The 23,659-nt window shown below is 46.0% G+C and overlaps 2 protein-coding genes and 2 pseudogenes across 4 annotated transcripts; 1 reads left to right on the top strand and 3 right to left on the bottom strand.

Moving 5' to 3' along the window:
• Positions 1–949: 949 nt before the first annotated feature.
• Positions 950–5,713, bottom strand: LOC105913709 (annotated as a pseudogene).
• Positions 5,605–7,495, top strand: LOC101782082. Of its 3 annotated transcripts, none has more exons than XM_022824427.1 (6): positions 5,606–5,783; positions 6,054–6,123; positions 6,208–6,467; positions 6,555–6,680; positions 6,806–6,899; positions 7,033–7,495. In XM_022824427.1, exons 1-6 carry the CDS (start codon positions 5,712–5,714, stop codon positions 7,104–7,106), a joined length of 696 nt encoding a protein of 231 aa, XP_022680162.1. In that variant the 5' UTR covers positions 5,606–5,711; the 3' UTR covers positions 7,107–7,495. The 3 variants fall into 3 exon arrangements, with proteins under 3 accessions (XP_022680163.1, XP_022680162.1, XP_004958934.1); XM_004958877.4 differs by having other exon boundaries at positions 5,607–5,768; XM_022824428.1 differs by lacking the exon at positions 6,806–6,899 and having other exon boundaries at positions 5,605–5,783.
• A 2,685-nt stretch (positions 7,496–10,180) lies between these two features.
• On the bottom strand, positions 10,181–10,906 carry LOC101781678 (annotated as a pseudogene).
• Positions 10,907–14,512: 3,606 nt separating this feature from the next.
• Positions 14,513–18,865, bottom strand: LOC101778453 (probable LRR receptor-like serine/threonine-protein kinase At2g16250). Its single transcript, XM_004955366.2, has 4 exons — positions 17,074–18,865; positions 15,959–16,087; positions 15,397–15,419; positions 14,513–15,275 (listed from the first exon to the last, which is right to left on the bottom strand). The coding sequence occupies exons 1-4, from the start codon at positions 18,669–18,671 to the stop codon at positions 14,701–14,703; spliced, it is 2,325 nt and encodes a 774-aa protein (XP_004955423.1). The 5' UTR covers positions 18,672–18,865; the 3' UTR covers positions 14,513–14,700.
• Positions 18,866–23,659: the final 4,794 nt, after the last annotated feature.

The following is a 23,659-nucleotide window of genomic DNA, read 5'->3' as shown; positions in this document are numbered from 1 at the left end:
GCCGTTCGGTGCCTCCCGGCAGCGGTGACGGAGCCCGGCGTGCGGCGGGGCTCGGCGTGCGGCCAGCGAGCGGCAGGGCCCAGCAGGCGGCGAGCGGAGTGACCCGGCACCCTCTGTGGCACAGTTGCGGCGGCGCCCGCGGCTAGCGCGCGGCGTCTCTCCTTCCGTAGCGCGGCAGCGGCTGTGCCTGCGACCGGCGCGCGGCCAGGGGACGCCAGGCTCTCGGCAGGCCGCAGTGGGCACGCGGTTCCCTAGGATGGCTGCCTACGGCAGGTCGCAGTTGGCACGCACATCGCTGGAACTGATGGTGCAGCAGATTGGGCTCATGGCAGGTCTTTTGGGTGAAAGCTCTACTTGATCTTGTATCGGTCAACGGCGGCGGTGATATTGTGCATTCCTTCCTCAATGCGTCGTTGGAAGGATATCGCCGTCTTCTTCAGGTGAAATACTTGGCTGGTTCCAGCGGCGGCAGCATCTTTATGTCGCTTCCCTCTTGAGAGCGTCGTCATGGAGGAGTTGTTGAGCCCTGCGATGCCATGGTCAAGATTGCTTATATTGTGGCAGTAATGTTTTATCATCAACTGTTTCTAAGTAGACAAGAGAGATGAAGGACTGTTGCTCCGTGAGTTGCTGCATGAGGACAACTCAAGTTTGAAGCAAAGACATGGAAGAAGATTGAAGCTTAGTCTTTATTTTCTCGCTTAGTCTTTAGCTTCCTTTCTTTTTATTTTGAGTGTCTCTGTGTAGAGGATTTGGAGTCTAAGTACTTATGTATCATATGGCTATGTAGCTAGATTTGTTTCTTTGTGGTTATAGACATTCACACGTGAATGTTTAAGACCGGATATTTTCCTTGATTAAAAAAATAATTGAGTAACATTGCAGCAAGTCCTTTGGAACACATTTATGCATCCTTTAGTTGGCCGGCCTTGTGTAAGTATACATAAAGTCAAGATCCAGACTTGTTTAGCCCTTGGTAAACCTCCTTCATTGTTGGTCGTGCTTGAGGAGAAGCTTGCAAACAAGCCAGTGCTACTTGAGCTAGTTCAGTCACATCATTCTCCTCTATTTTTGTTGGTTGGGGAGGCCGTTGGTCGAGAAATTCCTTGACTAACATATGATCCTCTAAATGAGACTGAAGTAGGTCTCCTGGATGCTTTCCCAATAGCACCTCCAGCACAACCACACCAAAGCTAAAAACATCACATTTCTCTGTCACCACAGATGTGTACGACATCTCTATTCCAAATAAATGAGAGTATTAGCCTTCTTTGATTTCAAAGAAGACTAGTAGCAGTTAGCGGTTGACAGACAAAAAGTTTTTGACATACCTGGAGCTATGTAGCCATATTTTCCTGCTAGGGCACTCCAATTTGATGAATCAGGCTTTAGAATTCTTGCAGTGCCGAAATCTGAAACGTGTGCCTTGAGATTCCTGCCCAGCCATATATTATTGCTTGTTATATCTCGATGTATTATTGGTGGGCTGCAATCATGGTGCAAATACGATATAGCATGAGCCACATCCTTTACAAGAGCAATTCTTCTTGTCCAATCCATCTCCTTGGCTACATCCTCATGTTGTTGGGCAGCGCAAAGGCTTCCCCTCTCCATATAATCGTAGACAAGACATTTGTAATGTGGGTGGGAACAAAACCCATATAACTTGACAATGCTTCGTTGTCGAATCTTTACTAAGATTTCAATTTCATCATGAAGTCTTCTTTCATCATCGATCTCCTCTTCAGTTGGGTGAAGCTTCTTCACGGCCACTTGATGTCCATCTTGGAGTTGTGCCTTGTACACGGAGCCATATCCTCTCCCACTCCAATGATGTACTTGTCGCTGAAATTCTCAGTTGCCCTGACAATATCCTCAAATGCTAGTTTCCCATCAAAGTTCCATACGGAGAATACTTCTCTTATTTCAGTAGTAACCCTTTCTTGCTGCTTCTCCTTTTTGTAGAAAAACATTACAGCGGCAACAATTGTAAGTGCAATAACAGCACCCACTGGGACAAGAACTGCAATCATCAGAGAATGGAATTTTTCTTTCCCCTTATGATGATCTGGCGTTGTAGGACATAGTGGAAGGAAGCCTCTGAGATTGCCGCAGAGACCTTTATTATGGACAAACCAAGCTATTGATAGATTTTGCAGATGAAGCCCCGTTGGCAGTGGTCCTTCCAAGTTGTTGTATGAGACATCTAGGGTTCTCAGACTAACCATACTTGCAAAAATGGGCGGTATACCTCCCTAGAATTGGTTGTGAGAGAGATTTAAAGATTCTAACATTGCCAAGTTCCCAAGCTGCCGTGGCAGTCTACCACTAAGCTTGTTGCTGTTGACACCCAACATAATTTGTAGATTCACCAAATTTCCTATTGCACCAGGCAAGTTTCGAGTCAAGCTATTGTTGTTCAGGTACAAGGACAGTAGCTTGTTGCATCTTCCTAGCTCCTCTGGAATTTGCCCACTCAAACTTTTTCAAACCCAAATGAAGTAACTGCAAGTTGCTTAGTTGACCAAACTGAGAAGGTATTGGCCCTGACAGCTGGTTATTTGTTAAATGGAGTGTGTAAAGGTTGGTTAAGTCGCCAATTTCAGGTGGTATCTCACCAGTGAGAAAATTGGAGTAGAGCTTAAGCGATTCCAAGTTGGTCAGTTTCGACAGTTCGGGTGGTATTCTTCCGGTGATCATATTTTCTCCTGCGTTGAACATAATCATGGTGGTGGATGCTGCCCAGTTTGGGGTGAGCTCCCCATGAAGGTTGTTTGATCTCAAGTTTGCTTTAATAAGATGTGGATAGGTACCGTAAGGAATCGGTACTCCTAGTCTAAAAGGGGGAGGGGGTGAATTAGGCACCTATGGCTTCTACTACTTTTGCATCAAACTTAAACTAGATCATACTATTAAGATGTGCAACTATAGTTGATCTAGTGTAAAACTCTCATCACAAAATAAGTTTTGCAACCTAGAGCCAATCCAGGCAAGATACTACACTAAGAAAGTAAAGGCACACAAGTTGTAAGTATGAAATACGGAAACGTAAGAGGTGAGGATGAGGAGAAGTAAACTCTTGACACGATGATTTATCCCGTGGTATCGGTAAGCACTAAACCACCACTAGCCCACGTTGTTGAAGCACTGACACAAGAGTATTGCTTCCCGGTCACCAAGTCTCTTCGGGACACCCCTTGACTTACCATAAAGGCTTAGCCACTAAGGCTCACATCAAGTTCCCCAGTCGCCTTGATGCGGTCTCCACTAAGGAGCTTCTCCACGAAGGAAGGGGGTCTCCATGTCCCCCGCACACGATCGTCGTCGCCGCTCCACACCAAGTCGGAGGGTCGAAGACTCGCCGGTGAGCCACCAAGACTCCAAGGTGCCGACACACCTTGTAACTATGGTTCACTCCTAGAACCGATCACAAGGTAGGCACACATTGCACTCTCTCTTTCTCTAGGCCTATCCTAGCACTAATCACTCTCCTAAGCTTGTGCTAAGATTTTGATAAATCACTTAAGTACTTTTGGTGGCTTGAATGTGTTCTTGATGAGTCTTGATCTCCAATGGATTCCTGCGCACTCCAGCAACTCCAAATGGGCGAGTGGAGGGGGTATAAATAGCCCAAGGCATCAAAGAGCCGTTGCTCCAACGGCTAGTTAAAGTATACCATCAGATGTTCTGATGGTCTGTTTTGGCATGCATCGAAAAATCCAGTGCAAAGCCGTTGGCCTCTCCACGCCCAAGTTCTTCACTGACAAATCCAAAATTCATCCGATGGTTCCTCCGATGGCACCATCGGAACATCCGGTGCTGAGGGGTTTTCTCCCAAAACCTCTATGGATGATTCCAAAGTAAATATGCTTCGTCCGACGCTACTCTTGACCTAGCATTGGAATATTCGATGGTCTAGGGTTTCCTCTGCTTCCCGCACCTTCACCTCAGAATTCATCTGACGCTTCTTGAAAATGGGGCATCAGAACATCCAATGGTCTTGACTCAGGTTGCCGCCTGCAGTTGTACCAATTCGTCCAATGCTCACTCCAACGCTTGCTCCGATGGGCATCGGAACATCCAATGATCTTGACTCAGGTTGCCGCCTGCAGTTGTACCAATTCGTCCGATGCTCACTTCAACACTTGCTCCGATGAACCGTCAGAACATCTGATGGTACCTTTTTTTTCTTTAACTCGTCCATTGCAAGCACCAAACATACTGTCACTTGGATGCTCTGTCATTTGGATGCTTGAATACCACAAAATAATCCTAGATAGCATAGCTCGGTCACTTGAATACCATAGCTTGAAAACTTGAATACCATGATTTGGATATCAAGAATACTATAACTTGGATACTTAAATACTATGATTTGGACCTTACCATGGTTCGATTTGCATTCTTAGGATCTAAAAAATCTACAATGTACATACTAGACAAGACATTACTCCCAATAAATATGTTGTCACTCAATCACCAAAATCACAAACTATAATCTAATGGATCATGTTCGCTACGGGCAACAAATATGTCACCCGTGAATTTGTCAAGCTGTTACATGTCCTTAAGCTCGCCGGAACAGGGCCAGTTAGGTTGTTCATGCAGACAACAAACATCTGAAGCCGTCCTCCCTTGCACACGTCTGACGGGAAAGATCCCGAGATGGAGTTGTTCCCTATGCTGAATTTGACCATACCTGTGAGGTTCGCGAATTCTCGCGGGACAGTCCCTGACAGCTGGTTATCAAACAAGCTCAGGTTTCTCATGTTTGTCAGGTTCCCAAAAGTCGCTGGGATTGATCCTGAAATCTTGTTGCCGTCCAGGTACAGGATGACGACATCGATGAGATTGCCCATCTCATTGGGCATATCACCAGCAATCTGGTTGTCATAAAGTTCTAAAATGTTCAGCTGATCAAGGTTCCCTATCGTTCGAGGAATGGAACCGGCAATTCGGTTGGTGTACAAGCTTAGCAGGTTGAGTTTGGTAAGGTTTCATATGGTCGGAGGAATAGAACCGGCTATCTAGTTATCGGAAAGGATCAGAGAGCTCTGTCCCGTAAGGTTTCCTATACTCTGAGGAATGGGTCCTTGTATGAGATTGCTATAGAAACCCAAGTATTATTTTAGCCCTGCAAGTTTTTCTCCTAGGCTCGGGGGAATCGAGCCACTCAGAAGGTTTTCAGACAAATCTAAAACTGCTAGATTCAATAGCATCCCTATCTCTTGGGGTATGTGTCTTGGGGTATGATTTTTAGTACTCCAAGACTGCAAGACAAATCTATTGGATATCCGAACTAAATCTCTATCACATCAAATGTTTGCACACTAATTAGGAGTATTAAATATAGTCTAATAATAAAACTAATTGCATAAATGAGGGCTAATTCGTGAGACGAATATATTAAGGCAACATATCATGTGCAAACCAACCAACCTGTGCAAACTTAGAAACTAACAATCAGGACCACTAGATGCTGATCCAATGGATGGGGTGAAAGGTGGGACGATTTTGCGCTTAAGCCCCCCCACCTGCCAGCCTTTTTTCCAAAAACCCCCCGGCGATTCTAACTCCGTTCCTCCTCCTGTTTCCCCATCACCCCGTGCCTTTCCTTCCGTTTCACCCAGGCCGCCGCCACGTGAAGGGATCGCCCGTGCACCCGGCGCCGCCCCTGTCCATCACCGCCCGCATGCTCGCCGCCGCCGCCCATGGCCCTCAGCGCCGCCCCTGTCCCCCGCTGCCGCCCTGACGCTCGCCTCGCCCAGGTTCTCATCAACCTCGTCCGTCCCCTGCCCACCTACCCATAGTTTGCACTTCTCCTTCTCCCCATCTGCGTGTTTGTTTCCACGATCTGATCTTATTAGTACGCGTTACTGCTCTAGCTATTCGTCGATTTGATTATCTGCGACCCTTGCGCTGGTGTCTGAATCTGTTAGATACGGATCCAACTATACAAGTAGCTAACTGTTGTGTTTGATTTCTGATTTGTTTTTTTTTCCTGTATGGATATCGATATGGATGCGTCATGGAAAAATTTATCGGGATTTCAGGCGAAGAAGGACCTGACGGAGGTCACCCACAAGGTCTACTTTGATATCGAGATTGATAGCAAGCCCGCAGGTTTGCAAGCTGTGTTGTCATAATTTGATAAAGAATTCAAATGAAGCATTATGACAAGCATGATTTGAGAGTACCAGCTTTCAGGAGCATGGAACAAGGGGAAATATAGGAGGATGGAGCATGATTCGAAGCTTTCAGTACCCTCTGGCTTTCAGGAGCATGATTTGAAGCTTTCAGGAGCATGGAACAAGGGGAAGCTTTCAGTACCCAGCTTGTGCCTTCTGAATCTGGAACTGATGCTGCATCCTCTGTGGCTTTCTCGTTCAGGACCATTCAACTTTGAGTCAGGAGGGTCAGCTGGAAGCCTGCCAAAGCTTCATCGCAACCCGTACAGCTGGTCCAAGGTTGGATCTATTTACATAATGTAAGCGCAGAAACTATCTGTTCTTCAATAATCTTAACGAGAATTGCGTTGTTCCATTTCGTTTCAGGTGTCTAGTGTGATATACTTGGACTCCCCTGCTGGTGTTGGTCTGTCATACGTGAAGGATAAGTCCAAACCTTATACAACTGGCGACCTTCAGACTGCTCATGATTTGCATACTTTTCTTTTCAAGGTATATCGTATTCGTATATGTAGAGGTTCATCATGTTGGTTCTGGATATTTATCATCTTCTTGAGGAACAAAAACCTGAGTTCTTTCTCTCTGCTTTTTTCATTTACTCTTAACGGTGGTTTCAGCTCTACCATGAGTTCCTGACAAATCCATTTTACATAGCTGGTGAATCATATGCTGGGATTTATATTCCTACCCTTTCACATGAAGTTGTCAAAGGTGTTGGCTTTTTTTTTTGAAGAATAGGTGTTGGCTTTTTTTTTTGAAGAATAGATGTTGGCTTTGGGATGTAATCGTGCTTAAAAGCTACTAATTGTTTTTATATTCTTGTTGCTAACAAAATATTCCACAGGAATTCACGAAAGAGTCAAGCCAGCTATAAACTTTAAGGTTAAGAGATCTTCTAAAATTATTCCTGCTGCGTGAGAACACTAAACGTGGTTACCAAGGAAATCTAAGGTTAAATGTTTTATGACGTGAGAACACTAAACGTGTTTTACCAAGGAAACGTGAGATGAAGCTTGAAGCCATCCGAAATTGAGAAGCCGATTATTGTTGACCATAGTGAACTACTTTGTAACAGCAGTCACTATTATTGTTGTTGCTGTTCCTGAAGGGCTGCCTCTAGCTGTTACTTTGAGTCTTGCATTTGCAATGAAATTAGTGATTCATTAGCAATCTGAATGTACTCTGTGTAAGGCAGTAATATGTGTAATGACTGACTTATGTGTAAGGATGTAAATGCAATGATATTTATGCAAATGCACTGATGAAATAAATTGCAGTGGACTCCATGTCCATGTTGTATAATGATATATGCTCTATGATGAAAGTGTTTACAAGTAGCATTCCAAAAAGTCTTCAATGGGTACGTGAACTTGAAATATCACTCAACAAGCATTCCAAAAGGTCTTAAATGATTACATGAACTTGAAAAATCAGCCAACAACATTGTTTGGGCAATTGCGTGCATCATGGAGAAGTCTATATGCCTGTGAGGTGCCAATGCTGGCCTTATGACAACTGAACAAAGTACTCTTTGCTCTCTCACTAACATTACGATTGGATCTTAGCAAATGCCTCTTATCTGGTGACACAAAACCATGGTTGTGCTCCTCAACCATTGAAGCTATTTGATACTTCTTGTCACTGCAAAGCTTGACAACAATATGTGCCTCACAACCACATCTGGTTTCCATCACATTATGTGTCTTTCTCTTTTTTCCGGATTCGTCAATAACATTTTTTACATTCTCCTTTCTGTACCCTTCCCTTGAACAATAATACCGCTTGAATAATATTTCATCATTTTGCTTCTTGTGCTGACCAACACGAACAGAGAAACCAGCATCATGTGCATATGATTTGTAAAATTTCTCCACATCTGTAAGTGTATCAAACATCATTCCAACCACAGGCTTCAAATGATCCATGGTGGCAGCCTCAAAACTTCTTCCTGTAAGTCCGGCGACGGCGGGATCAACGGCGACGGCTTTAGAGAGGGTGTCATTCCCTGTCCATAGCTGCTGCAGCTCTTGCTGCTGTCCGCCGTCCATGCCCGTTCGCTGTCCATAACTTGACGCGTCATTCCCTGTCAATGTCTCGCCCAAGCCGGTGTCCATGTCGTGGGCGGAGCTGCACGCGGCCATGCCGCTGTCGCCGTCGTTCCGCATCGTCGCACCGTCCGGGTACATTCTCCTGCAAGATAGCAAGGCAAACACAAGGTCACCAGATGGAGTAGCAGATCAAACGAAAAGGAAATCGGGCACACTAGCGGAATGATACAAAAACCAGGTGAGTTACTTTTGTGCTGCTTTCCGGAATCAACGTTGGCAACGTTGGCCAGTAGTTTAAAAAGGAATCAACGTTGGCCAGTAGTTTAAAAAATGAACTCACCTGGCGTGACTCGCGAAGGCTGGCAGGACTCACGATGGCGACGATTGACCTGCCCGGCGGCAATCGGGCATCGGAAACTGTTAGCGGAGGGAGAAGGGGCGGCGGTGGGACACGGGCGCCGGGCGGCGGCGGGACACGGGCGCTCAGCGGCGGGACTGGCACCGGGCGCACGGCGTGACGGGTGTGGCGGCAGCCTGCCCAGTGAAACGCCCAGGGCGATGGGGAAATAGAGGGCAGGGGTTTTTTGGAATAAAGGCTGGCAGGTGGGGGGTTTAAGCGCAAAATCGTCCCACCTTTCACTCCATCCATTGGATCAGCATCTAGTGGTCCTGATTGTTAGTTTCCAAGTTTGCACAGGTTAGTTGGTTTGCACATGATATGTTGCCATATATTAAGGCACCTAATTAGTCCATGATTAGCCCATGTGGTGCTACAGTAAACATGTGATAATTATGGATTAATTAGGTGTAATAGATTCGTCTCGTGAATTAACCCTCATGTATGCAATTAGTTTTATAATTAGTTCACGTTTAGTCCTTCTAATTGGTATCCAAACATCCGATGTGACATGAACTATAAATTAATCCATGGATCCAAACACCCTCTAACGTTGCCCAAGTCTAAACAATCCCCATCTAACATTTATGGACCTCGACCATTTACTTGGAAAGTCTTTTGGCAATAATTATCCATCGTGGAAATCAAGGTGTAATTTTTCCATTGCACTTCATTTAATGCATAGAAGTAGGGCTCTGCAACTCAGTCCAAAATAACCTGAAATTTACCCATTTTGGTGAGCATCAAAATAAAACCAAACCGATCCAAAATTTGGCCGAATGTGAATTTTTCTACTATTGTTAACGTCCATACAAACCCACCTACCCTCTAGTATAAAACCATGAGCAAACTCTAATTACATGCCTCCTTTATACCTCTCTCACCTTCTGATGGCTAACAAAGAGGATCAGTGTACTTCTGCCCGTCTTCCTGCTTCGGTGCCCACCGTATCTCTCTAATTTTTCCCACCATCTTCCAAGAGTTCCAAATTCCTATCAAAATCTAGCTCCTTGGCCATGGGAGCAGACCCGAGCTCTGTTTCGTGCTCCCCGGCAGGGGTTGACCCTCTGCGGCTCTCCCTCCAGCTGAAAAGAAAAGGTTTCGAGAAACAGCCAGGCTTTCCATGTTACAGGACAGGAGCCAGAGACAAGCAAAATGGAACTTGAACTAATAATAAGTTCACAGTACTACATGTAGTAAAGATGAGCTCCGTTTCATTGCCCTCTCTTGTAATGTTTTTGACAAACAGAAACGAGCATTCTATATTACTGCCACATCAGGAACCACAGAAATAAGCGAAAGACACTTTTAGAGCCTAGATTATTAAGTCCATAGTACTAGATGTAGTAATCAAACATGAGCTCCATACATCGCTACAAATAAGAAATAACAATCACGCAGGCTTCATTCAGTCTACAAAACTGATGGATGCTGCATTCTACTCCTTGAGCAAGAACCACCAAAACTCCAGAACCATTTTGACATCAGCGACTGCCTTCAGCCCCTGCCAAACAGTCAACTGAAGGTTCAGTTCAAGCAGGGCAGAAAGTACAGTGTCAGGGATATTACAGCGTAGAGAAAGATAGGCACTATTACGGTATTACCTTACTTGGTTTCCCCCTCATCATTTAGCATGAAGCCGCTCCACAGTAGTGAGGTCTCATCTTTTGTGTCGGCCAAAGTGACAATAGTTACGTTGAACACTCAGATATGCTCAAAGATCTCAAAGTGGTCTTCCAGTTCCGGGGAGAACTCACAGAACTCCGTCTCCATGAAGAAGTTTATGGTGTTTTCCCGAATTTCGGCCTGAGAATCGAGCATGGACATCACTGTCAACATTCTGACCAAGAAATTGTACATTGCATGCCCTCGGAGAACACTCTGTCGTGCAAAGACGCTGCCACTGTCTTTGCCAGCCCAATGAATGGATTGGTTCGAGCAGACTTTCTTGCTTTAGCAAAAGGGTCAACTTGTGCCTCTTTGAATCTCTGGCCGCTCAAAATCTCCATTGCCAGTTTTCCGATTGGGACCCTCAAATCAGAACCTGCTTTTGGTACTAATCTGATCTCATACAATCCAGGAACTTGCATGATATTGGCATGATTCTGTTTGAGCAACAGATCCTGACGAAGTACATCTTCGTAATGGAGATGGAGTGGAAGCATCATGGCTGTTCCGCTTTTCTTTGAGATACTTGATCGATTACGCTTCACCTTGGGTGCATCCAATTCCGAGCCCACTGCTTCACTGGATGGTGTTGCATAATGACGAAGGCCCTGCATGGAAATTTTGTAATTAGCTCAGTAAAAGCATTGCCTTCTTATAATGCATTATAAAAAAAAGGATGAACTACATGTACCATGTAGAGTGACAACCAAAAGGAAACCCAAAAAAAAGGAGATAGATTTGTTCAATCTGATCTGTTTTGAGCAAGGACAGATCTTAATTTAATTTGTTTGTCCAATCTGATATGATTGGACTAAGGAAAGTTGTTTTACCATTGCTCAATTAGAGATATGCAAAATGTAAGATGACTGCATTTTTAACCAATTGGTGTTGTTCATTCAACCAGCCACACATAACACTGAGTATGGGACTATGCCACTATGGATTCAACTGAGTTGTTGGTTGTAGGCTGTCTACTTTGATCAAAGATTGATTTGCTTAAACAGTAACATGAATGTGCGATCATCAAAAAAGTGTGCAAGGATTTGGGCCAAGCACTAATTCTCCTCAAACCACACTACTGCAAGGTAAACCAACCATCAAGCCAATTAGCTAACATGATCATCAGTGATAAACTCCTTTTTGCATTGTCACACAATGAAAAACTTTCTAATGAAACTTTCATTGCTGCAAGCAGTGTGAGGACAAAAAAGGTGCTTGTGGAACTAAACAAACAGCGCACATAATCAGGGATCAGGTTTCTGTGATGCATTCAGATTCAGCCTCAGGACACAATAATGCAAATGACCCTATAATTGAGTTCTGCACCTGATTTTTCGACCAAGGCCATAAGGTGGTTCTGTTCCTTGCTTGCCCTGTTCCTTAGGTTTTGTTTGATATTCAAGGATTGATAAAAATGCTGGCTTGTCTTCAGGAATGCATCATCAATTTTAAAGGAGGAAAAATAATAATAATCGAGCAGTCTAACATGCAGGAAGGAAAATTCAGGCTACTGCAACTACAAATTGTCAAGTAGCACACACGGTAGATTCAAGTAAAAAGTGAATATGCTCGCTCAATTTCGCGGATGGAGCAGCGGGACTAAAAATCCTGTAGAGATTTCAGTGCGGACAGCCAGACAGGATTTCGAAATGCTCACGCCCGACTCCATGACTCGGGAAGGCATGAAATAAAAATAAAAAGAAACATCCCAAGCTCGCTAGTATTGGTGCGCCCAGATGAATTAGATGGACGCCGAGGAGATCCTCGCCTCCCAGCCAATCACAGCTGGGCAGCAACGGGGCATCGCGTGCACGGAGCTAGGGATAGCACACACGGGAAGCTGAGCAAGGGGATTCGATGGGGAAAGAACAGACCTGAGCGGCGGGGGCGATGCCTCGGCTTCCGGGACCAGCAATGGCGCCAGAGGGGTCGGTGACGCGGTGGCCGCGCGCCGATCAGGCCGCAGCGGATGCCACATTGCGGAGGAGTCGCGCCGCCATGCCGCCGCCGCTCTTTTCCCCGTCGCTCTTCGGCTGTTTCAGCGCAGCAACCTCCCGCTTCGCCCGACATCAGTGAGCAAAAGTTTGGGCCATACCGGGCCGCCACCTGTGTGCGACGGCCCATTTGCACACTCCGAGCGAGCGAGCGAGAAAGATATATTTCGTGTGGGAATGTTTCATTTATAAAATTTACTCGTCCCTCAAAAAAATAAAATTTACTCAGAAAAAAAGGAAAAGGTATTTCCTTTCTTAAGAAAATGTTCTTTATGCACAATACCCATTTAGTCACGTTGGAACGCCGGATCATACGCATGTATCATAAACAGTAAAACAGAAAAGGTTACACATGGCAAGGACTGTGAATTGGCATGAGAAAAGAAACACGAGCACCTCATAAAGAATTGCAAAAAAACACAAGAAAATAAAGATTCTAATTGAGCAATCCATTAGTATCAATTAATTACTTCTATGACGAATGAATGTTTTTTTAATCCGATTCTCTCGCGAAAGGGGGACAGAGTATATCAATTAATCATCTGGGGATAGGACCGTAGGACTCGATGATTCAGCAAGCACCTGTTGCTGAGCACAACCTTGAAGGCTGGAACCCCCTTGAAGCACACGGAGCTGCCCCAGCCCCTAGCCTCCAGGGCCAGGAGGTGAGCCACAGTGTTCTGGCGCCTCTTGATGGACTTGGCGAACCTGAGCTCCTCGAATCCTTCCTTTGAGCTCCATGATCTCCCGGTTGATCGCCAGCAGCCGGGAAGGGTCTCTGCACGTCCGCGTGAGGGCGTCGATGCAGACGGCGGAATCGGACTCCATTATCGCACGCGTTGCCTGCGCGTGCTCGAGAGCCAGTGCAAGCCCTCTCCTGCACGCCGCCAGCCGGGCTTCTTCCTTGGAGGAGCGGGCCGGCAGCTCCTCCAGCACGGCGGGGATCGGAGCTCCTGCGTCGCCGACAGGATCACCCCGCCGCGCTCGTCGCGGATCACCACCCCGGTCGTGGCCTCGCCGAACTCTTCCGCGAAGCAGGCGTCCACGTTTATCTTGACCCCACCCGGCTTCGGGAGGCACCCATCTGATGCTGGATCTCTTGGTCAGGATCGCCTTGCTGCTGTGCTGATGACGGTTTGCCGCCTCGATCGCGTCCAGTCTCCCCTCCACGTTCGCCATGGCTTCGTCCAGCTCGGCTATGCTGCTGCGAGGTCTGGATGTAGCTGAGTAATGACGAAGGCCCTGCATCGATTTTTAATTTCTTGTTATAGTAATTATTACAATGCATCAATGTAGGGATTAAAGAAAACAAATTTCATCTATAGCATACAATAATTGCAACTTTTTCCCACCTTTTTTGAAAGCTCTGCTGAACTTGCATTGGCCATCCATAGGGAAGAGTAAAGAACCGCATTTGCAAACATTTTGGGGAAAAGAAAAATGAGAGCCAATGCAACAATCATCCAATGGGAATTGGGGACGATCTCTAGCCTCGTATTTGATCTTCGTGACAATGACACTGCTGTACAGTGGTGCCGGATAATTGCCACTTGTAACAAGGGTTCAGTGAAAAGAAAACGAATTTAAATTTTCATTCGCCTTCTGAAATCTGAACGAGGATCAGGCCGGCGGCTGCTGCTGCAGCAGCAGCCTACAACAGATTTAAAATCAAACAAGATCGGCTAATTCATTCAAACTAACAAAGTTTGGGTTTTAAAACGAATTAGGCAGCGTTTTTGAAGAACGAACGCGATAGTACAGATCTAGCTAGGCTTAGCTCGCGTTAGCACGATCCAGTGGAAAGAGATGTGATCAGCGTCACGTCGGGGTTGGAGGTGACGGTTGGGAACGGACGGCAGACCTGACCGGCGAGTGCGACGCTTGCAGCGGCAGCCAACGGCGGCGTGCCCACGATCTGACCGGCGAGGAGGCGGTGGCCGCGCGCCGACAGGGCGCCAGCGCGGAGGAGGAATCGTGACGCCATGCCGCTGCTGCTTCCGCCTCTCGTCTTGTTTACCCTATTGGGCCACGTGTACCATATAGTGATGGATCAATGCCCTTAATTTGGGTGGGCTAGGCTGGGCCGGAGAGCCATCTGTGCGCCCACGGCGGCCCATTTGCATATCACCTTTCCGTTTTTAATTGCCATCTGCACGGAGAAGAAGCTGAGGACTATGGAGGAGAAATCCTAAAAAGAAGTTTAAAATTCACTCAAAATATTTGAAAACATGCTCTTTATGCACAGTTTTTATTTTCTTGTCATGTTGGAACACCGCATCAACGCATCAGACAACAACAACAAATTATACACACAATGCGATGTGACTGACATCACGTAAGGAAAGAATCAGGAATGCCTGTAAGAAAGAACCCAAGAAATGGCGTCCTACTCGCTACCAGTAACACTACACAACAACGGCTTCCTCGTCGAGCGCCGCCGCCACCGGCTCCGGCGCGACCTCCGGGGCCGCCGCCACGGCCCTCTTGAACGAGAACGAGAACGACGCCTCCCCGCCGCTCCCGTGAGACCTCACCGAGTGCCGCCGGTCCAGGCTCTGCACCCGGTGGTTGTTCCCCTGTAAGAACACGGACTGCCACGAGCTCCTCGACGACGAGCTCCGCAGCCGGGCCGAGTCGGACCGGGACGATGAGCTCTGCCGCACCACCCGCAGCGGGCTCTCCAGGGCGCGGAGCACGTGCCGCGCCGACGGCCGCCGCGAGGGCTTGGCGCTCAGGCAGGCCTTGGCGATGATCGCCGCCGCCCACACCTCCTCCTGGTGGTCCTCGTCGACGAGGAGCAAGGGGTCGATGATGCTCGTGACGCTCGCCTTGTCGCCGCCGTTGATCTGGTTAAGAGTGTTCGCCAGCCATTCCTCCGAGGCGGCGTCGTTCGACCCGCTGATGCCGAAGTTGCCGGTCACCAGCTCCAGCAGCACCTTGCCGAAGCAGAGGACGTCGTAGGAGCAAGTGGCCGGTGGACCTGTCATGCAAGGTAGAGGAGAATTTTTTTTTTAGGAGTTTTTCGTTGACAAATTTTCCAGAGTTTGTTCATATGAACATGGATTACAAAAAGGAGCAGCAGATGTGGAACATTTACGAACCTGATGTGTGCTTGTCGAGAGACCTGCCACAACAAAGCGTCAGATACCAAAGGTCAGTTACCAACTTCAGAGGAAAACACAAATGGTCTCAGGCACACACAAGGTTGGAGTTTGCTCAACTACACACAGTAGCAGCACAAGACAGTGAACTACCAACTACCAGTCACCAACAATAAACCAATACATGCCTGAAAACCAGATTCCTTAGGTTATCTGAAATTCAGTGCAATATCACCAACAACATGTTCATGTATCATTTAACTACTCCCACTCAACTAGCGATGGTAACATCACGTATTGGGTAGACATCTCAACCACAATACATTCAACGGAGCCTACAAAGACAACTTAAGTAAACTAACCTATATGTAAGAATAAAGGTGATGTTTATTTTACTATGCCTTTTATGAGTGCATTTCAGTACCCAAATCAACACTGCCTACATACTAACACCAATAAAAATCAAAGCAAACTAAAAAAACATAAAATTCAGCCATTTAATGAGAATATTGTTCTCTTGTGTGCTACATGAAAAGGAAAGAAAAGTGAAAGGTAATCTTACTTTGACGATCTCAATATCCGAGAGAAGACATTCTGGCTTCCCCCACTTTGCTGGGCGCATATGTCACTCATACTCCCAAGTCGCACTTCGTATTTATCATCAAGAAGGACACTGCTTGCTTGGATATCTCTGCAATCGCAATAAAGAAATGAGTACTCAATAAATCAGATGTCAACAATGACATAAAGGAAAATACAGGCATTGAGCACCATGCATGAAACTGGAGGTATTCCTGTAAACTAAGAAAACTTGAACTCACCTACTGATAGGATAGACAAGCCAAGGTGATACAAGTAAAAGTTATTAGTCAAACAAAAATTGTAGGAGGAACAAAAGAAGGCTACTTCTAGTTATGTTAACATACTTTAAACAAAGATTCATTGAATGATTGATGACATCCGCATAACACAAAGGTAAATTTTGTCAAATGCAAATGTAATTCTGTGATAGAGACTGAATGCCATGGTATACTTGTTCTAGACTTTAGTAAAAGGAAAGAGCATGCCGTTCCAGAATAATGCATAAATGAGTTGAGATAGTCATACATACTAGCAATACTTCTTTTCCAACATAAAGAATTACAAGAAAACGACAAATCATACCAAAATGTTTTTTTTACACTGGGTTGTTTCTAGTCAATATACAGAGACAGACCATGGTCAGTCTACAGGCCTGAGATCCTCTTCACACTAGCAAGTGATTCACAAACAAAAGACTGAAGCATAGAGAAATTCATTTTCTTCAGCAACAGTGCCTCGATAACATGAAATGCATTGGTGCCATCATAAAAGCAACAAAGGGGACCCACAACAATTATAAAACTAAAGATGTAAATTATCTCATAAGATTAGATACTTCTTCACTGTTCCTACCTCTTTTGTGGTCTTTGATGTAACTGTCTCCTTAATTTGCCAACAAGATGCTGAAAAGGAAGGCATCTGGACCTTCCATGGTTTTCTAGACTATGATCTAAGAGTCTAAGTATTGGGACAAAATAAAAACTAGTACATGGATGACTAATTTTTTGAATATTAGGTCTGTACCAAGCAACAACAGCATAGCGCCACAGTACCAAATGGAAAAAGTAGATGCCTGGATCATATAGAAAGGCATACCTGTGAACTAATGGTGGGCTACACTCGTCATGAAGGAAGCACATTGCCTCAGCCACACCAGTCGCAATCTTCAGTCTAGTTATCCAATCCAGCGAGGGCAAGCCATCTGCAGTGTCTACAGGTTTCTTGTGCAATGCATCGGTCAAGTCTCCCTTTGGCATATACTTGTAAGCCAGGAATTCCTCATCATCCTTGCTCAAATACCCGAGTAGCGGAACAATCCTGTCATGGGAGTACCTCGAATAGAAGTCCAATTCACTAGCATGCTTGTTGATACCCTTTGAACCGACCTTCTTAACAATGACATGTGAGCCATTCTCCAAGACACCGTGATAGATATCTCCTGAATGCCCATGCTTGATGAGCTTGTCGTCACCGAAACCCCCAGTGGCATCTACCAATTCCTCATAGCTGAAATCACCGGCAATGGCAGACACATCCTTTTTAGGTCCACCATTGGCTCTTGGAGAAACTGCTGATGGAGATGACGCCACTGGATTCACACTGCTGTCCCTCCTACGCGCAGAGCGTGTGCCAGTACCTTCCTCGTTTATCTCCACTCCCCTCCCTCTGCTTCTTCCCCTGCTGCTCATCTTCACCAAGCAGAACAGCAATACAGCCAAAAACAGAACCATCAATGCTCCCGCAGCTACAAGGACTCCAATGAGTACATTTTTGGAGATACCCTGCTTCTTCCTCTTCACCTCCGGTGATGGCTGTGGCAGAGGCGAAGCCGACGGCAACGGCGAGGGAGCTGGAGCATCAACAAGGTTCACGCCCTGCTTCCTGTAAAACTCCTCGCAATCCACACGGCTGCGCTGACCCGGCACGCCGTGGAAGCAATTCGTCGTGGTAATCACTACTCCATCGGACCCGTTCAAAGCTCCATCCAAGTAGTTGCTGGACACGTCGACGACCTGAAACCTTCTCCTCAGCGCCGCAATGGCATAGCCGGCCACGCCGTACAGCGAATTCCCGGAGATGTTAAACATCGACGCGCCGCCGGCGACGGCGGAAACGTTGGGCAGCCCGCCGGTGAAGTTGTTGCGGGAGAGGTCGAGGACGCGAGGTCCTCTGTCGGAGAGCAACGGCGCCGGGACGGCACCCGAGAGGCCGTTCCCGGACAGGAGCACGATCGTGAGGTTCCCCGACGCGCCGAGATTGGCGGGGAGCGTCCCATTGACCGCGGCGGAGGAGAGGTCGAGCACGGCGAGCGAGGGCGGGAGGCTCGAGCCGAACCAGTCGGGGATCTCCCCGGGCAGCGGGAACCCGGAGGCGTTGAAGCGCTCGAGCGCGGTGAGGTTCCGGAGCCCGTCGAGCGCGAGGCGCGGGGCCAGGGCGGCGAGGCGCGTGCGGCGGAGCCCCGCGACGGTGACGTTCACGACGCGGCCGGCGCGGCAGGCGACGCCCGACCACGCCGCGCAGGGGTCCGACTTGAGCGGCCAGTCCCGCGCCCGCAGCCCCAGGGAGGCGCGAAGGCTGTAGAGCCCCCCCAGGTCCGCCCGCGACGCCAGCGGCGCCTGCCCCCGCGCCACGGCCGCCGCCGTCGCTAGCACCGCCGCGAGGAGCAGCAGCCACTGCCGCGGGAGGAGGAACATGGTAGCACCAGCAGCCGGGAGGCCGCGGCGGGCGCGCGAGGCGTCTAGCAGCGGGCCGCGGGCGGCGACCGCGCGGCCATGTGGGTGGGCGGCGACGCGCGCGAGGTGCTCGCGGAATTGCTTGGGGAGGGGGTTGACCAACCCACGAGAGCACGACGGCGAGCAAGCGGGGGTGGAGAAGAATAGAAGCCAGAGGAAACTGGCGCATCGGGGCGTGCGCGGGGGCGAGTTTTAGACTACTAGAGGTGGGGATGTGGGGCCCACGCCCAGCCGTCGCGGGCCGCTTTCACGTGGGCCCGGGCTCACGGGCATCGCCGCGGCCGCCGCGCGTCAATGCGCCCGTGCCTGCAGCGCCGTGCACCGGTGGGGAGGCGGCCGGCAGGCCGGCGACGCGGGGGGTGGACAGATGGTGGGGCCCACTTGTCGGCGACGCGGGGGCGCGTGGGGCCGCCCCGGAGGCGGCGGCTCGGGTCGGGGTGGAGCGGACAGAGCGCGTGTAGTGCTGGTGGGCCCGGGGCTCGGCCTAGTGGGCTGCCACCACATGGGGCCCATGTGTCTGTGACCAGGCCAGGTGAGGAGGAGGCAGTGCGGTTGATTCTAACGATGTGGGGCCCCGGGTTTTACTGGTTCGTCGTAGGTTCCATACCGAGGAATGTTCAGCTCGGCTCAAGTTTTGGAGGCTTGCTCCTTGTACGACTCCTGATCTGTTGTTAGCTGGGGTGGTATGATTTTCATAGCTGTGAATCCATGGGATATTCATGTATTTAATTTTTGCGCGTTCAGATAGATGTGGACTGTAATGTCCTTTTCCTTTCAGACCAAAGTGACGTGCGGACGTTGATAACAAGCGACAAGTGTACATATATCAACAAGCGTAGTGTGTTATGTATAGGAATGTTTTTACTGAGACTAGATGGTGTGCTGCACAACGGTTAAATGGTCTTTGATGTCTACATACCAAGAACATGACATCTCGCGCAGGGGTTAGTGAACCATGCAGTTGATGATTTCTTCTTCTTTTTTTTTTGATATAATTTGTTCTAAGAGTGTGGAAGGTTTTATGTTTCTTTTGTTCCAAGAACGTCAAAACCAAAATTCTAGTTAGAATGGAGTGATCCCACCTCTCTTTTGTCCCACGTATTGTTTTCTCTCTTGCCCAAAAAACACCCTCAGCTGGCATTTGTAGGTTTATGTGTATGTTTGCCTAAGGTTTTGCGGCGGATGAACATATATAAATAATTTGTGGGAAAAAAGAAAGAAGTGTTTTTAAACAAAGCATAACTTTGGAGATCACCTAATAGCAGAAGGAATCACACTGAACTAGGTAGCTAAATTCAAGCTCATGTTTGAATAGATGGTAGATGCTCGGTATCGCTTGTTTGAGCAATCCTCTTCGAAGAACTCGAGTTTGTAACAATAATAACCCCTTTTTTGAATGAATGGGGCATGTGACTCTACCGATAAAAACCTCTTTGAAGTTATAACGACATATGGAACTTCAAGGGATTTCAAGCATACAAAAGAAACAAGCTTATGGCTCCCTTTCATAAAAAAATAACCATCAACTTTGAACTTTTGTAGTGTTAAATAAAAGGTTTCACCCTATTATTTTGCTTTGTTGTGCTATTTTTCTATACATGCATCCAAATGACCGTCTTTTGCAACACACATGGCATTTTCTACCTATATTTTTTCAATTGGCGCGTTCCGAGATGACACTAAATTAAAGGTGGAACTACTGAACAAATCACCATAAGATCAGCTTTAAATATCTTCATCAGGTAAGTTAAACATACCCCAGGTTGTCTCCAACATATTATTAATATCTTCTTTTAGTCGTATGCTTCTGTTCTATTTCGGTGCTTTATGGTGATGTTACTTGATGCATACTCCATATTTTTCTTACCGAATGAAGTATATATATAACAGAAAATTTTAGAGTGCTTGAAAATGATGAGAGCCATCCAACTACTAAAACTAGCTTAAGTGTGCTAACCATCCTCTTAATGATTAATCTGGTCAATACGCACTTAAAACGGTATAACTTGATAGTCTGTCAGGTCAAGCCCAATTTAACCACTTATTCCATTGATCGAAATAATATGCAACAAATCTCACACCAAGATGAGCGCAGACAATACAACATGGCATTCATTTTACAACATAGAGTTTCCAAACTTAATTTACAAACTGAGTTCGAAATAAATAAATAGATTACAAGCTGGAGTTCTTAAATAAAACACAGTGGAAGTCTAAACGATAAAGTGCGAAGGAAGATACATACGACATGGGTAGCCCAACAACATGTCATCCAACATGAAACCACCTCAAGACGAGGCCAAGGACCACTCAACCGACCACCCTTCAGGCAAAGGACAGCCATCCCAAGATTGACCAGCAACCAGTTCTATCACTTCTTCCCCACTAAGACCTGAAAGTAAACAATAAAGCAAGATTGAGTATACTAATACTCAGCAAGACTTACCCGACTATGGTATATACTTAGTCGACTCCTAGGATGCGAGGCTTTTGGCTGAGGAGTTTGTTTTGCCAAAAAGTAACTAAGAGTGGATCCTTACTATCAAGTTTTAGCCTTCAAATTGAAGTTGAACTAACCATTCTAAGTGAGCATCACATTCCAAACTTTTCAGCATTGAAAAATAATTGATTAAATAACAACATAATCATCGTTCTCAATTTCTTTCATTCCACTTCTTACTACGTTGTGACTCAGTGATCAAGGTTATCTTAACTGAGAGCGGTGGCGAATCGATTTGATTTATAACCTTGCAAGGTGGACCTAGACACAAGACATATGCATACCCCGTCGAGCCGCATATGGCAAATGGTTCCCTTAAAGAGCAATAGCATTTGAGCCACCCGGCGACCCTCGAGTACTAATTCCCACCAGTACCTCCCCGAGCTTGCCGTGAGTTACTGACTAGCACACGAATATGAAACAGGACCGAATTCAATCTACCATCACGCAATATGGTACTAGATTTTACCAATTTCAACTACCTCTTACTTCCGGCATATGGATAGTACAGTTCAAACTTGATCAAAAGGGGGCCACAACGAACAGGCCTTAATTGACACAAGAAGAGGGCCACCAAAAACAATAACCAACACCATTTATATCTCCACCCGGTCTCCAACTTTTCTCATGTTCACATTAATTCTGGATTTTAACCATGACTAGTAAAGAGCCTATATCTCGCGAGTGACAGATAATCACTCGACTTCTACCATCTTAATTAAGCATGGGATTTCGATCGACCTATACATACTAGTATTTGAACATGGGAGTCCTAGGGATCATGCAGCTAAGGTTTCATTCAACTCCTAGAAACTTAATGCATAAGGTAATTACTTAAGTAAGATAATTGCATAGTTTTGAAATTAGGGGTCATGCTCAGGTGCTTGCCTTCAACCCAAGCTTTGAGCTCTTCCGAACTTTGGTTCGGGGCTTGCGGTTCTTCAACTGGGGAAGCTTCGAGCGGCTCACTCTCGGGCCTAGCAATTAGTTCATAAATACTGTCGGCTAGCGGATTATCTACATGACAATGCATATGTGTGAGCTAAATGAAAAGCGATGACACAAGCATAGAATCAAGTTTAAAGAGTGCAGCAACTCAATCATACAAGATTAAAAGTTCAAAGTAGAGCATAAAAGTGCATTGCTATCTACACAAGAACATGATTTATATAAACCAAGAACTACTAAGGTGTTCATGCATGAAGCTATGGTGACAACATGCTAGAGACTCAATAAATGACACACGCAAGTAAATATAACGGTTTCGCTAGTGAACTTTTCAAAGATGAATATACTATTGATAAAGAGCATAAAGAATAATTCATTGACCTGTAATTCTAGTAGCAATTATCTTTAATAAATAAACCAACTCTCAACATGAATAAATGTTCAGGAATCATCTATTGGTATATCAACATGACTGATGTACATGAGCTTTCTCATCACACCACAAATTTACTGTAGAAAGTTCAGCATGATTGGACTACCACAAAATGTATTAAAAATCAAACATGATAAAACTGCAGATATGAAGAATGAACTATAACTATAGTCTTGTCAATAATTTTGTTCTACAAACTTCTCAAAATAGTTTTAAAAACTAATATGGATTAATTAGAATTTATCAAGATTTTATAAACACTAGAGCTATTGATTCCAATTAAAGGGCATTAAAAAACATACATTTTATTCAACATCAAAAACATACTATTAACCAGAATAAGTAATTTTCGTAAGTAAAAAAGGTCGTCAGAGATACAAAAGAATTTACATTGCATTTTTAGATTGTTTATAGAATTTTACAAGCATTTACCAAGATTCATTCAACAAAACGGAAGTGAATCTAAAACTACATGGAGACTACCATTTTCATGAGTTAAAGTTGGAGATCTAGAGTCTACGCATCACCAGGAAGCTAACAAAACTAATTTTACCATTTTTGTATTTTTCTACAATTTACTAAGCATTAAACATGGTTTTCACATGATAAAATATATGAAAATATTGATAACAGAAACAGGCACAACGTCATTTTTATATTAAACTAGATTGCATGAGAAGTATAAAAATTTTTAGTTTGCATTCTACCCTTTTTCTACAATTTTATAGGGATTTCCAAAATTTCAGCCCTTTTCAAATAAAAATAAAGACGAAAAGAAAAAAGTACATTTTCAAATAAGCCCTCAAAAACAAACTTTAATCACATATCAGCCCTTCCTTTTACGCTAAAACCTCCAGATATTTTAATTAGGCCCCTTGAACTTTTCCACCTTAGAACTTAAACCCAAGATTTAACGGAAACCCCCTGGAACTTCTATTTCTCTCACACACAGCACCCTGGCCTGCTTCCTTCTCACGCTCGCCCGCAAGCGTGCATGGCCGGCGGTGGCGGTGCAGCCACGCCGGCACGGTGGCGGCTTTTCCCACCCCGTTGACTACCCCTCGCCTT

Source organism: Setaria italica, chromosome II (genome assembly GCF_000263155.2).
Source record: "Setaria italica strain Yugu1 chromosome II, Setaria_italica_v2.0, whole genome shotgun sequence".
Classification (NCBI taxonomy): Eukaryota; Viridiplantae; Streptophyta; class Magnoliopsida; order Poales; family Poaceae; genus Setaria; species Setaria italica.
The sequence above is the reverse complement of the archived record's forward strand: the minus strand, read 5'-3'. Positions and strand labels throughout refer to the sequence as shown.